The sequence below is a fragment of the Scyliorhinus torazame genome, chromosome 9, assembly GCF_047496885.1.
Source record: "Scyliorhinus torazame isolate Kashiwa2021f chromosome 9, sScyTor2.1, whole genome shotgun sequence".
Lineage (NCBI taxonomy): Eukaryota > Metazoa > Chordata > Chondrichthyes > Carcharhiniformes > Scyliorhinidae > Scyliorhinus > Scyliorhinus torazame.
Window position 1 is genome coordinate 63,353,096 of NC_092715.1, and position 15,720 is coordinate 63,368,815.

General features: G+C 46.5%; 1 protein-coding gene across 3 annotated transcripts in view; it reads right to left on the minus strand.

Moving 5' to 3' along the window:
- Window positions 1–15,720, minus strand: part of pde8b (phosphodiesterase 8B) — a 642,529-nt gene that overhangs the window by 11,559 nt on the left and 615,250 nt on the right. For all 3 annotated transcript variants that reach the window (XM_072516021.1, XM_072516020.1, XM_072516019.1), the window contains exon 18: window positions 10,501–10,699. In XM_072516021.1, the coding sequence (XP_072372122.1) occupies window positions 10,501–10,699 (199 nt within the window). The remainder of the gene's footprint in view (window positions 1–10,500; window positions 10,700–15,720) is intronic.

Genomic DNA, 15,720 nt, shown 5'->3' on the forward strand with positions numbered 1-15,720 from the left:
ATTTTCTTCATTCTTTCATGGGATGTGGGCATTGCTGAAAAGGCCAGCAAATCATAGCCCATAACATAGCCCATCGCCCATAACAATGGCTTGTTAGGCCATTTCAAAGGGCAGTTAAGAGTCAGCCACATTACTGGTAAGGATAGCAGATTTTCTTCAATAAAGGACATTAATGAACTCGATGGATCTTTACGACAGTCGATAATTGTTTCATGGTCACCGTTACTGAGACGTTAAAAAAGTCCATATTCATAAATTGTATTTAAATTCCATCAGCTACCATGGTGGAATTTGCACATGCCCTCAAAGTATTACCTTGGGTCTCTGGGTTATTAGTGCAATCACATTACCATTACGCACCGTGTCCCTCAATTAAATAGTAAATAGTAATATGAAGTCTAATTATTGTCATATACCAAAATAAAATATATTCAAAAAATGCAATGAGAAAGGGAATTACCCTTTGGATTCTAAAGAAGTTACAGAGTCTGTTAGATAATGAACAAAATCCTCTTTACTGTGCGGTGACGTTTAAATGCTTTGTTTGTCCTCTCATGATCAAATCATTGTTTGCCCTAAATCGCAGCTTGTCTCTGAGAACCCATTTTTAACAACTACACTCATCATGTTCCATCATCCCTACTTTTAACCCTTTATGTCTCAAGATCAGCACGTTGTTAACTTCTTGATGTAGAACTCCTTCGTGCACATATTCAGTGAGCAATAGTACATAAATCTCACAAATACAATGGAAAATAGCTTTAAAAAGTACAACACATGTCTATGTTGAGCATATAGGCTTGAAATTGGGCTCTGTCGTGTTGCTGGTGCCAATGCCACAGAAGGCCTGAATGGCAAAAATGGTACGTGCCATACTCTTTGGCAATTTCTGAGGAGGCGCAGATGGTTCTCCATGTTGGGAAGGCGTATGTTGTGAATACACCAGAGCTCTCAACCCTCAGCAGACTACAATGTCAAATGGCTGATTTGATGCATGCCTTTGACACTTGAACTGTGCAGGTTTACGGAAAGCCATTCTAATCACCCTCAGCTAAACATGCTTTCAGCTACACGGAGAACCCCAAATTAGTGCTATTTAGAGGGTCTGGCAGTGAAATATGACATATTTACATTACCAGAAAGTTTATGCAAGTGCTGTGGAGTGTTTTGGGTGATGTTGTGGTGAGTTACTATATTTGGCAGGGAATGTTGCTGCATCCGTGAAGAGAGGGCAGAGTATTTGTCCTTTCTAAACATCTTTGTGACTGTATCCTTCCAGGCAGGAACAGGTGACTAAGCGAACATATCCCAGTTCACTGTACAGATGACACCAGGTGAAAGAGACCATGAATGCAAGAGAACAGAGTTAATTGTTTCCTCTCTAAGTAGCCGGCAAGCAGAGATGCCATGTGGCTTTGCCGTGATATTAGATTTCCTAATATGTGACCTTGTTGGCCTTATAGAATTCTAAAAATTCATTTATGGGATGCTTTTGAGAAGGTGGTGGTGAGCTCCCGTCTTCAACTCAGTGGCTTGCTAGGCCATTTCAGAAGTCAGTCAACCACATTGCTGTGGGCCTGGAGTCACATGTAGTTCCGATCAGGTAAAGGTATCCTTCCCTAAACGATGTTAGGTTTTTACAACAGTTGATTTGAATCATGATCATCATGAGACTTTTAATTCAGGATTTTTTATTGAATTCAAATTCCACCATATGCCGACGTGGGATTCAAACCCAGATCCTCAGAGCATTACTCGGGGTCTTTCGATAAGAGTCGAGTGACTATACCACAATGCCACTGCCACCCCTTGGATGCCAATGGAGAGAGGGACAGGAACCACAATGTGTTTCACTTCATTTAAGTGCTATTGGTATGTGATCACGCACAAACCAACATGTTGGTGAATGTCCACAATCCTGGCGACAGCCATAATGCCCTCAAGCTGAAACAGCCTGCTATTCGCATTGCTACCGGGTCACAATGAAGGTCCAGCGACTGGCTGCTCGTAACCAAGGAATAACCTCCCTCCACACATGGCTGAAGACTACATTTTATTATCTGATCATGTGAGGAAAATGGGCAAACAATAAAAGACATGCAGTCACCAGAAACATTTGTGAAGTGGACTATCAGCATTATTAAACAATGGTTTCACTTCCTAAATTGCTCAGGAGAAACCCAACAATACTCTCCAGAGACTGTCTCTAAGTCCATGATGATCTGCTGTATCCTCATGGTACTTTATGGAAGCACAGCCACTGCCACCAGGCATCATGATTCCGGCTCAGTGGCAAGGGAGGGAAGAGAAAGAAGATGATGAGGAGGAGGAGGCAGGTCGGAGGCATCCAGGAACTCCTTGCTCCAGGTGGGCTGTCCACAAGCAATTCTGCAAACTCTGGTTCCCTTGGGAAGTCATCACTTCATTAGCATGGCTTCACTATTCTGGGACAACACATCACGGTGTCCTGTGGCGCTGGGAACAGGCTGACAAGAGGGGAAAAGATACATTGGCCGAAAAATAGGAACTGTCAAATAAGGCCCCGGCTGAAATCGATACTGGCCACTTGCCATAGCACTCAAGTCAACACAGGAACTCATTATCGCTATATGGAACGTAGTGATTATCCACTTACAGTAGTTATCACATTAACACTAAAGGACAAAAGATCATGCTATGAATACGTCACTAACTTTGAAGTAGAGGAGATCAGCTCTGCAGCTGAATGAACAGTAAACAAAGAAGCAATCAGACTCCATAATGGGCTAATAGTTGGTCAGACAAGAGTGTTTCAGAGGACAATGGATCTTGATTCAATCACCCTGGCTGAACAGGAGTACCCTGTTTATTTCTATTAATGAATTTAAGTCTTGATGGGACAATAAAACGCAGGCCAGGTGTGGGTGTATATCTATGACTCAGCGCTAGCAGAACCTGCATAAAAGAAGGAACATCAGAACACATCATCAACGACAACATGGGCATCCCAAGAAAAACCATCACAGAAGAAGGGGCCCGGAGCTTGGAGCTCAGAGAAGAAGATATCTGTATCGAGTGATCATAGCCTGGGCAGTCTCCTTCACTAAGTACAGGTAATACCTAGAGCTCAGCAGTGAGTCTGACTTACATCCTGTGTGATTAATTTTGAGGATTGTAATACCCAAATAAAATGGAGTTACATAACAAGGCTACAGTAATAGCCAGCTGCATAGAGTAGCTGTGAGAAAGAGAATTAAGAGTTGTTTTGTACAAGAGATTTGAGATTTGCTTGTGAATAAAATTGGGTTAACCTGCGAACCTATTTTTGCCCTTTGTTCGTCTCATAAGTAAGAGCACATGGATAAACATTTTAATAATAAACTGGTCAAAATGTCTGATAGATTCACCAGACAACAGTCCTCTTGGACAACACTTTACAATAAAAGCCACCAGAAAAAACCCTGTCATTACATCTTCATCCAACAGCACAATTGTACAAACGAGTTTAATTAATTAATTAATTAATTAATTAATTAATAATCTTTATTATCACAAGTAGGCTTACATCAACACTGCAATGAAGTTACTGTGAAAAGCTCATAGCCGCCACATTCCGACGCCTGTTCGGGTACACTGAGGGAGAATTCAGAATGTCCAATTCACCTAACAGCGTGTCGTTCAGGACTTGTGGGAGGAAACCGGAGCACCCGGAGGAAACCCACGCAGACACAGGGAGAACGTGCAGACTCCACACAGACAGTGACCCAAACTGGGAATCGAACCTGGGGCCCTGGAGCTGTGAAGCAACAGTGCTACCCACTGTGCTGCCAACGGTTGAGTGAGGTGTGACTTGATTGAAGTATATAAGATCCTGAATGGTTTTGACAAGGTGGACGTGGGGGTTTGACAGGGTGGACGTCGAAAGGTTTTTCCTCTTGTGGGTGAGTACAGAACTAGGTGGCACTGTTTAAAATAAGGGGGTCACCCTTTTAGGTCAGAGATGAGGAGAGTGTTGCGTGACTTTGGAATTCTCTGCTTCAGAAGGCGGAGGAAGCGGGGTCACTAAATATTTTTAGGGCAGAGGTAGGTAAATTCTTGTTAGGCAAGGGAATCCAAGGTTATCGGGGGTGGATGAAAATGAGGAACGCAAAATACAAACAGATCAGCCATGATCCTATTGAATGGCGGAGCAGGCTCGAGGGGCCGAGTGGCCAACGTCTGCTCCTATTTTGCATGTTTGCATATTCATGATCCAGGAAATTATGCTGACAGTTCTCAGATTGTAGTAAGTCAATACTTGTCTGGAATTATTGCTTTATTAGCCACCTTAAGGTCGGCGGTGTTTATTTTTGCCATATTTACATGGGGAAATGACTCGGTGTGACAGCCATGGTGATGAGTCAGTTTACTCAAGGATACCATCTGTTTCAGGTCGTTTCAACTCCTGTGGCACTTTGGCACAGGTTGCAAGCTGCAACCATCTCATATTTTGCAATCCTGGTGGAACTGACATACTGATGCAAGAAACATGACAGTACCCCTTAGTCTTTGATTTACCCAAATCTGATAAATAAGGAAGACTACCATCGTGTAGAGTCTGTCATGGGTGCATTTTGTGTGCTCCAGTGGGGTCTTCTAGTTTGAACAGGTTTTGGTTACATTGAATATGAACCTGTCTAGGGTGTTAGCACTGTTATTGTTCCCAGAACTGCTAGAAACGAGTCATTGCAAGCTTGTAGAGAATCTGGCGCAGGAGGGAGAAAAAGTTGCAAAAGAAAAATGGTAGAATTTGTCACTCAATTTCACACTGACAGCAATGAAAAGTGAACTGAGGTGCTCACAATCTCAACTGAGAATGACCTTTACCATCAATAATGCTATACACAATTCACACCTCACTCTCCGGGAGAGGCATCTCCATTCGTCGAACTGATGAAGTCTTCTTTTTCGACAACCTGCATACCTTTGTGATGTGATTCCACTTTAAATTACAGTTTTTCCCCTGAGCCGTACATGATGTTGGGAATTGATGGGTACCTCCACAATCTGAGCATGGTGGCACAGTGGTTCGCACTGCTGTCTCACAGTGCCAGGGTCCCAGATGCGTTCTGACCTCGGGTGACTGTGTGGAGTTTGCACCCTCTTCCCGTGTCTGTGTGGGTTTCACCTCCACAACCCAAAGATGTGCAGGGCAGGTGAATTGGCCACGCTAAATTGCCCCTTAATTGGAAAATAATGAATTGGGTACTCTAAATTTATTAAAAAAAGAAAGAAGAACTTCTGTGCAACCTCACATAAATTAACTTCCCCCTGGCCTGGTTGTAGCCACTAGTGCCTGATGACTTACCACATGCATGTGGATCAGAAATTGTGGATCAGAAATTGGCTAGCTGAAAGAAGACAGAGGGTGGTGGTTGATGGGAAATGTTCAGAGTGGAGTACAGTCACAAGTGGAGTACCACAAGGATCTGTTCTGGGGCCGTTGCTGTTTGTCATTTTTATCAATGACCGAGAGGAAGGCGCAGAAGGGTGGGTGAGTAAATTTCAGACGATACTAAAGTCGGTGGTGTTGTCGATAGTGTGGAAGGATGTAGCAGGTTACAGAGGGATATAGATAAGCTGCAGAGCTGGGCTGAGAGGTGGCAAATGGAGTTTAATGTAGAGAAGTGTGAGGTAATTCACTTTGGAAGGAATAACAAGAATGCAGAATATTTGGCTAATGGTAAAGTTCTTGGAAGTGTGGATGAGCAGAGGGATCTCGGTGTCCATGTACATAGATCCCTGAAAGTTGCCACCCAGGTTGATAGGGTTGTGAAGAAGGCCTTTATTGGTAGAGGGATTGAGTTCCGGAGTCATGAGGTCATGTTGCAGCTGTACAAAACTCTGGTACGGCCGCATTTGGAGTATTGCGTACAGTTCTGGTCACCTCATTATAGGAAGGACGTGGAAGCTTTGGAACGGGTGCAGAGGAGATTTACCAGGATGTTGCCTGGTATGGAGGGAAAATCTTATGAGGAAAGGCTGATGGACTTGAGGTTATTTTCGTTAGAGAGAAGAAGGTTAAGAGGAGACTTAATAGAGGCATACAAAATGATCAGGGGGTTGGATAGGGTGGACAGTGAGAGCCTTCTCCCGCGGATGGAAATGGCTGGCACGAGGGGACATAACTTTAAACTGAGGGGTAATAGATATAGGACAGAGGTCAGAGGTAGGTTCTTTACGCAAAGAGTAGTGAGGCCGTGGAATGCCCTACCTGTTACAGTAGTGAACTCGCCAACATTGAGGGCATTTAAAAGTTTATTGGATAAACATATGGATGATAATGGCATAGTGTAGGTTAGATGGCTTTTGTTTCGGTGCAACATCGTGGGCCGAAGGGCCTGTACTGCGCTGTATTGTTCTATGTTCTATGCAGAGATCACAACACTAAACTACCTTCTCAAGTTTCGATTGGGGAAATATCTTAATGCTGGTTGTTAGTGTCAGGTCAGGTGATGCTGTCTCTTCATCGGAGTTATGGTGCTGCTCCTCTCCTCCTCCTGAGGCTGATGGAGCTGGCCAGGAGGCAGCCATTCAGTGTTTGACAGCAAAATAAATCAGCAGAGCAGGATTGGGGGTGGGGTTATGGGGATACAGTGGGAAGCAAGAAGTCCAGGTCACTGCTGCTTGCCCTTTCCACCAGGTAGCACATTGAGGGTGAGCCATGAGCTGAAAAGGGGTATAACGTACTGTCATCATCAGTGTTCACAATGCGGCCAGATGCCCTGGGCTTTTTCGCAGTCAGCCCATGATGTGGAATATGATCTCCTGCAGAGGTCTCAGGTGATGCAGGTGTACCTTCCTTCTCTTGGTTCCACTCCACTCCCTATGGTTGTGCGTTACCTTGCCCATAAATGGAAGGGAAAAATGTCAGTGATTGTATTGCACTTTGCATGGGTAATGTGCTCTCCAAAGCTGCGTGGATGCTGCGAGAAGTGGGTGTGAGGTTCACAACACTGGAAGGTGTATACATGATGGTGAGAGGAAGCATCTTAATGATGGGCCTGAATTCTGATTGCTGGGGACTGCTGATGGCAGTAATGTAGCTTTGGTGCAGTAAACAGCTTGAGAAGTTGGCGGTTTGATGGGTGTGGGATGCCCTTTAAAGATGCAATCACTGATTTTGACCAGCTGCATGAGGTTCTTGACCTTCTTGTGGTATTGCTGCCATTTTCTCCAGATTAGACTCTGCTGTTGAGGCAGGTGTCCCTAGAGGGCCCCTTGGCTCCCCTCAAATTCATGTTTTTTGCAGCTTCTCATTGCACTACCGGCAGTCAAAACAACTTCCTTATATGGAGTTAGCTCCCCTTCTAGACAGACAGGCTACTTTTGAGTGGTACAGGCCTGCTGGAACATGTACAAGCCACACACAATGCATGGTCCCCTCTTGAGCTTTCCTGCAGACATGTAACATGGGGGCACTCAGCCGAACCCTACGGCCAGGCAAGTGAAGAGACAGCACCAAATGTGCCTGCCCCAATGGGATCAGGCGTGGGAAGCTGGCAAATAGCAGCACCAGTGTCCAAAAATGGAAGAAAATGAATTTCTAGTTCACCAATCTTAAATTGACGGCAAATAAATTATCTCTGGCCAAGAGAACAATGCTGCTAACAAATGAAATATTCTTTTGATTGAAAATACAATTCTGATTTATAGGTAAATGAAGGTAAATCAAACTTCACTAGGCATTGAGCCATCAGCTTGCTCCCCATGCTATATGATGCTCCTGTGTCCTTTGACTCCTCCCATGTCCTCCTTGTCTCACGACACTGATTTCTGCTCTGAAGGTAATTTTTTTTATTTGTTCATGGGATGTGGGCGTCACTAGCTGGGCTGGCATTTTTTGCCCAAGGGTCAACCACATTTCGGTCTGGAGTCACATGCAGGGCAGACCAGGTAAGGGCGACAGATTTCCTTCCCTTAAGGACATTATTGAACCAGATGGGGTTTTTACAACAATTGCCAATGGTTTAATGGGCATTTTTGGACTTTTAATTCCTGATTTCTTTTTTAAACTGAATGCAAATTTCACCATCTGCCATAGCGAGATTTGAACCTGGGTCCCCAGAGCCTGACTCTGGGTCCCTGGATTACTAGTCCAGTCACAATATGCCACTGCCTCCATCTGTCTTCCAGCTACCTCCGCACCACCTTACCATAACCCATTGGCTCATTAGTTGAAACTTTGTTGATTTAGTGTAGCCAAAGTCAAAATGATCAGCAATTATTATGCTGAATTAGACCATCCAAAAGTCTAAATAATCAGCAATTATTATGCTGAATTAGAGCATCCAAAAGTCAAAATAATCAGCAATTATGCTGAATTAGACCATCCAAAGAAATATAAAAATGCAGGAAGGGAGTCATTCAAATAAGTCTTGATTGCACATTGTAGAAATGAAATCAAAATGGATTTATGGTGGCAAAATGTAGAAGGAAGACGTGCACGAGGCAGTTCCCACTAGTATATTGCACTTTTTGCCCCTTTCCTCTCAGTTTCAGGGGTATTTTCCTTTGGAAACCCTCACAATTAATGGGATAAAGATCCTATATAGGTGAAATGTCCAGAGAAAGGTCAGGAGAAAAAAGGCAGACAGTAGACGTTCGTCGACAGAATTGGAGGCCTCTGAGAGCTTTTCGGCAGATAAAAATAGTGGAGGCAGCCTCTGGACCTTCGGCCGCTCCACTAATGGCCGAGGAGGCCTTGGCCCCCAGCCTAGTGGCTCTGGAGAAGACCAACAAACAGTGAAAGCCCATGGAGCCACGATAAAAGATATGGAAGTGGCCCTTTCTAGACACATTGTCCCACGAGAAGCGGAGATGTCACTGGTGGCTGAAGCAAATAAATCGCTGAAGGCCAAGGTAAATGATTTAGAGAATTGGTCCAGGAGGCAAAACATTCGAATTGTGGGGCTGCCAGAGGGGATGGAAGGCCCAATGCCCACAGAGTATTTTGCTGAGATGTTCAGGAAGATGGTGGTTTGGATTCACCTCCTGAGTTGGACCGAGTCCACCGTGCACTCCGACACTTGCCTTGTCCTGAGGCTCCACCATGCGTAGTAGTAGTGAAGTTCCATAGCTTCAAAGAGAAAGAGCAGGTTCTGAGATGGGAGAGGGAGTACCTTGACTTCAAATGGGAAGGCAATGCCATTAGGTTTTACCAAGACGTAGGAGCTGAGCTGGCAAAGAAGCGGGCTGCGTTTAACAAAGCCCAGGCCACTCTGTACAAAAGTGAGATCTGATTTGGTGGGCTGTACCCAGGGACAGGACTATTTATTTGATGTGCCAAGAGAGGTGGACTCCTTTGTTAAGAAGCGCAAGTTGGGCGTGGTATGATTACATTTTTGGGTGTTGGGGACGGGTATATTGAATTGGATTTCCATGTTTATTTTTGCATTTTCCTGTACTTGTTGGGGTTGAGCTTTTTCTGTTTGGGCTTAGATTTAGGGTTTAGTTTCATATGGGGTTATGTTCTGATATGAAAATGTATAGTTCCCTGTTGGAGCCTAATGGTTTTAGTGTTTTGTTGTTTGTAACTGTTTTTCTTCACTTCACTCAAGTTGCGAGCCTCCCTATTAACCTAAGAGTTAGCTAATGGGTCAGTGCTGATGGTGCTGCAGATTTTTCTCTGTTTAGTCTTGTGATTTGGTTTGGCGGCTATCTTGGGTGGGCCTGGTTGCTGTATCTGTTATGTATCTGTTGGGCAATCTCTCTTGGTGAAAATAGCTGACTCCGGAGTGAGGTGGGTGTCATGATATACACCAGTATATTATGGTGCAGACACACACACACACACACTGATGGACATGCAGTGGGACCAATCAGCATACACAACACCGCAGCCAATCACCAGTGAGAGCACACGCACTATAACGACAGGGGACAGGAGAGTTCCCGCTCATTCTAGTAGCAGCCAGCTCGGAGCACAGAGCTCACAGCCTGCAACACAGACATTCACCATGTGCTGAGTGCATCACCTGGTTAGGACTAGGCAAGGGTCAACAGTTAAAGCTGGTATTGCATTTACCCACAGTTCAAGTATGTTAATATAGTTAACCTTATAATAAAATAGAGTTGCACCACTTCCAGTGTTGGTGACCTGTTTGTGATCCAGAACACCCAACACATCAGTTGTGTGACCTCATGCCCTTCTTACATTTAGAGAAGGTTAAGTAGACCATGAGAGGATCGGTGTAAGGATTCTGCCTAAGATGGCAGCCATTCATTTCCTCTTTTGAGGAGCTAATCACCATCAACTGTTAGGAGGTTAAGTTAATTTGTGCATTTGCTTGTTAGTCTTGTTCTTTTATTGTGTAAAATTGGTTAATTGTTTTGAATGATTGTGTTTATTCTGAACATTTTTTAATCAACATATTTTTTTAAAAAAGAAATGAAATCAAAATATTTCTATGTTCCATTGTAGTCCATTGTAACAAAATTCTAGGATCCCAATGTATTTGATCAGTAAGTATAAAGAGTTACCTTGACTCGGTCCTTTCGCAGGAAATACGCTGTGGCGTGCAATACATCAGCTGCGTGTGTTGAATTGTGATATGAATTCGATGCATGATAATTGGTCTCGATGATCTGCAGCCATGATCTTAGAGTCTTTTTTGAACAGTTTAAAAATTCGCATGCTCCAAACTGCGTAAAGATTTTTAAACCAAGATAGAGCAATGGCCTAAAACAAAACAGAAAGGATGGTTGCAAAACAGTTAGCAGCTAACTCGCTGGCATCCATTTTGTATTGATTATCATTTTTGCTTTAACAGCTCAGCTGAATTATTTGTAAAAGTGACTCAATTTACGAAAGCGAGCTTATTCAAATTACTTGCTTTCGGAATGTTCCCCTATTAGCAAGCATTTTTAATTTTGTGTAACTGCCATTGTTTTGATACTTGGCAATCCAGTACAACTCCCTGTTGGCAACCATTGCCTCTGGTTGTCTTGATGTTTATTGATGGAATTTGCCTGCACAATGTTTGCAGCCAGCTAAATTGGAATTCAAATTTTGAACAATGCAGAAGTGACCCCATCTGTTGCCACAGCTCCTCACAATATAAAAGCTCAGATGTGGAATGGGAAATTTATAAATACCCTTTCGAGGCTATTTGCTTTCATTAAATGGTCACCTGGTGTTCAGAGATGTCAGCAGCTATCAGAGGAAAAACAATCACCAAAAGTGTTGCCAACTGAGATTCAATATATTTCTGGAGGTATCATCACATGATTTGCTGCCACACTCCAACCATTAGTCTCCAACGCATCCATCCTTGTGCGGACTGCCTTCCTACACCAATTGGAAAGCAAAAAGACTCATTTCCCAAATTGGATGATGCTTAATCGTCAGCTTGACTATCAGCCACACCGCCTTATCGCCCATTTTCAATATTTCTACATCTGGTAAAGAAAATGTTCCGGGAAAATGGAAATGAAAACAATCATTGTTAAATACCCCGATAATCTTTCTTCAGGAATGCACAAAGCAGTATCCTGGAGATTGATTTTCAATTCCTGGAGACTCCAGGCCAATTCTGGAATGTTGGCACCCCTAATTAACAGGGCAAAACACAGACTTCAAATGGACTGGGGAGAAAACAGACTTTTAAGGTTTTAAAAATGTCACAGGGTTGTGCAGTTCATGTGGAATGCATACCTACACTATGTCAGTGCTGGAACAGCACAGGTTTAATACAATGTGATACTCCCTCCACTCTGCCCAATTGGTTTGTGTATATGTCGTAACTCAAAGCTCATGAGGGTACCTATTACATACCAGTTGACACCCATTTAACACACCAGCCGTATTTCTAATTTCATTGGATATCATTAAAGTGGTGCCAAATTGTGATGTCCATTTACCTGAATGAGGATTGAAGGAACACAAATCAATTTAGTGCTGCACGCTGGCTAGCACTGGTGTCTCGCTGCACCAGGGACCCGGGTTCGATCCCAAATTCAGGTGGCTGTGTGTGTGGAGTTTGCACGTTCTCCCAGTGGCTGCGTGGGTTTTCCTTCGGGTGCTCCGGTTTACTCCCATAGTCAAAGGATGTGCAGGTTAGAGGATGGGCCATGCTAAATTGCCCCTTAGGGTGTGGTTGCAGGAATAGGGCTGGGGATTGAGCCTAAGTTGGTGGTCTTTCAAAGGATCGGTGCAGACTCGATACATCAAATGGCCTCCTTCTGCACTGTAGAGGTCCTGGGTGGGATTCTCCCATCCCACGCCATCGTAAACGCCGTCGTAAACGCGGGCCGCTGCCAGGAGTAATTCTGGCCCCTAAAGGGGGCCAGCACGGCGCTGGAGCGGTTCACGCCATTCCAGCTGCCGATCCCGGCGCGAACTGGGCGCCGCGGGATCCACGTATGCGCAGTGGCGCCATCGCGCACATGTGCTGTGGCCTCCTTCAACGCGCCGGCCCCGACGCAACATGGCGTAGGGCCACAGGGGCCGGCGCGAAAGAAAAGAGGCCAGGGAACTGAGAGCCCGGCCCGCCGATTGGTGGGCCCCGATCGCGGGCCAGTCCGCATCGGAGGCCCCCCCGGGGTCGGAGCCCCCCCCCCCCCCCCCCCCCCCACCCGACCCGACCCAGGCCGCCACCCGACCCTTCCACGCAGAGTTCCCGCCGGCTGCGAGCAGGTGTGGACAGTGCCGGCGGGACTCAGCGTTTTCACGATGGCCACTCGGCCCATCTCGGGCCGAGAATCGGCGGGCCGGCCGCGTAGAGCGGTCCGCGACCGCCACCGCGCCAACCACGCCGGCGCCAATGGTGCCGATTCTCTGCTCTGCGGAGAATCGCGATCCGGCGTCGGGGCAGCGTGGCCCAGTCGCGAGGATTCTCCGGCCCGGCCCCGGGCTGAGAGAATCCCGCCTCTATGAATTTCTCTCAGGATCTTTTTTTAAAAATTGAATTTTCATATTTTATATCCAAAAATCATAAATTACAAATTATAAAGCCACGCCAAAAAACACCAACAAGCAAGTGTCTTCATTACAACTGTGGCTGTGTCCCGTCCCCCCCTTTTGTTGGCATATATATTTTACATTCCCCAAACCATTTACAATTATCTATTCACAGTTTGCTTTGGGCCTTAGCATACCCTCAGACCAGGCCCCTGCGGCTTTGTCCCCTGCGCTCTTTTTCCGGTACCTTTGCCCCCTTCCTCCCCACCCTGATCCCCTTCCCTCCCCCCTTTCCTTTTCCTCTCTGTCACGTGGCTCGTCCGTGTCACCTGGTACCATTCGCAATTGTCCTACACCTCCGGGTAGAACCCATTCATTCGGGTTCTGGTGAGGTGCACTTTGTGTACCACCTTTAGCTGCATTAGGCTCAGCATGTGCATGTGGAGGTGAAGTCCGCTCTGTGTAGTGCTTCCATCCAGACTCCTCCCCCTATCTCTATGCCTAGTTCATCCTCCCGTTTTTTCCTTGTCTCGTCCAGGGGGGAGTGTACCTCCTCCAACAGTTGCCCGTACATGTCCGCACTGTTCCCCTTCCTAGGTGGGTCTAGTCCAGCAGCTCTTCTATTAACGAATATCCTGGTATCTAGGGGTATGTCGTTCTCGCCTTGCGGAGGAAAGTTTTGACCTGAATGTATCTCAGGTCATGATCTCTTGGTAACTGGAACCACTCTGAGTTTCCCCAGGGTCGTTACTCTATCATTCATCTACATGTCCCTAACCGTCAATGTCCCCTTATCCTGTCTCCACCTTTTGAAGGTGGCATCCATTTTTGTAGGAGTGAACCTGTGGTTGTTGCAGATGGGGGCCACAGTGGACATTTCGGTTCAGCCGAAGTGTTGCCTTATTTGGTATCACATCCGGAGCATGGCTACTACCATTGCGCCCCTCCAGTATTTGGACATAATTCTACGGCTTGTCTCTACTATCCATGTGTTGCCCAATCATGGAGCAATGCAAGTCCAAAATTAGATGAACCCCTGTCCCTTTGCCTTCTTATGGTTTCGTTTGAAGCAGTTTCCCTGCATTTACCTTCCTATTAAAAATTAAACTCTGATAGATCTTTCTAACATTACCTCTCATTTGCTGTTCTTTGAAGACGATTAGCCTCAATTTATTTTGTCTATTCCCCAACTCAATCTTCTGTCCCCTGTAATTCATCTGAGCAGGATTTCTATGTAAGTCTAAGGAAGGCAGGAGATTTTTCAAGTCAGCCAGGCATCCGATTGGCATGAAATCCCACCCTCCATAAAGGTTAGCTGTGTTTCTGAGTAAGTGCAGGTTGCAGTTAGTTGTACAAGACAAAACTCACTTTCCCTGCCTACTTACATCCATAGAGTTAAGGTGCACATTGGTGCACTCGAGTTTAGAGGCTCATTCTTAAGTGCGGATATTAAACCAGCTATGGCAGTCCAACTGCACAGGCCCATGTTAAGCTCAATACTGCTTGTTTAGCCAGGGCTCTTACACATTGGCTTGCAGGGTGGTTGGTCAAGAATTAAGAGGCGAACCGGGTTGCTGCTGCTATGGTTAAGGGGGAGCTGGAGCGATAGAGGGGGTTGGGACGGGGGTCTGCTGCCGTGGGGAACGGGCCGGCATGGGGTGCGGGCGCGTGGCTGGCCAAGGAGGGGTTATGGCTATTCGGGGGGGGGGGGGGGGGGGGGGGGGGGGGGCGGGTAGCCCCCTGATCCGGCTGCTAACCTTGAATGTAAGGGCACTGAACGGGCCGGTCAAGCGGGCCCGGGTGTTCGCGCACCTGAAGGGGCTGAAGACGGATGTGGTCATGCTCCAGGAGACACACCTGAAGGTGGCAGACCAGGTAAGATTGAGGAAGGGGTGGGCAGGTCAGGTGTTTCATTCGGGGCTGGATGCCAAAAATCGGGGGGTGGCAATCTTGGTGGGAAAGAGGGTGTCGTTCGAGGCGTCGAGCATTGTGACAGACAATGGTGGCAGGTACGTAATGGTAAGTGGTAAGCTGCTAGGGGAGAGGGTGGTGCTGGTCAATGTGTATGCCCTGAACTGGGACGATGCGGGTTTTATGTGGTACATGTTGGGTTGGATCCCGGACTTGGAAGTGGGGGGCCTGATAATGGGGGGGGACTTTAACACGGTGTTGGATCCGGCACTGGATCGCTCCAGGTCGAGGACGGGTAGGAAGCCGGCGGCGGCTAAGGTGCTGAGGAGGTTTATGGACCAGATGGGAGGGGTGGACCCTTGGAGATTTGCAAGGCTGGGGGCTGGGGAATTTTTATTCTTCTCGCACGTTCATGAGGCTTATTCCCGGATTGACTTTTTAATTATGAGTAGGGCGCTGATAGCGAGAGTAGAGCATACAGACTACTCGGCGATAGCCATTTCGGATCACGCCCCGCATTGGGTAGACCTAGAGCTGGGGGAGGAGAGGGACCAGCGCCCGTTGTGGCGCTTGGAGGTGGGGCTGTTGGCGGACGAGGAGGTGAGTGAGCGGGTCCGAGGAAGCATAGAGAGGTACCTGGAGGCCAACGATAGCGGGGAGGTCCGAGTGGGGATGGTATGGGAGGCACTGAAGGCGGTGGTTAGGGGAGAGCTGATCTCCATTAGGGCCCACAAGGAGAGGAGAGAGCAGAGGGAGAGGGAGAGGCTGGTGGGGGAGATGGTGAGGGTAGACAGGAGGTATGCAGAGGTGCCTGAGGAAGGATTGTGGAGGAAGAGGCGCAGCCTCCAGGCCGAATTCGACCTGTTGACCACCAGGAAGGCGGAGGTGCA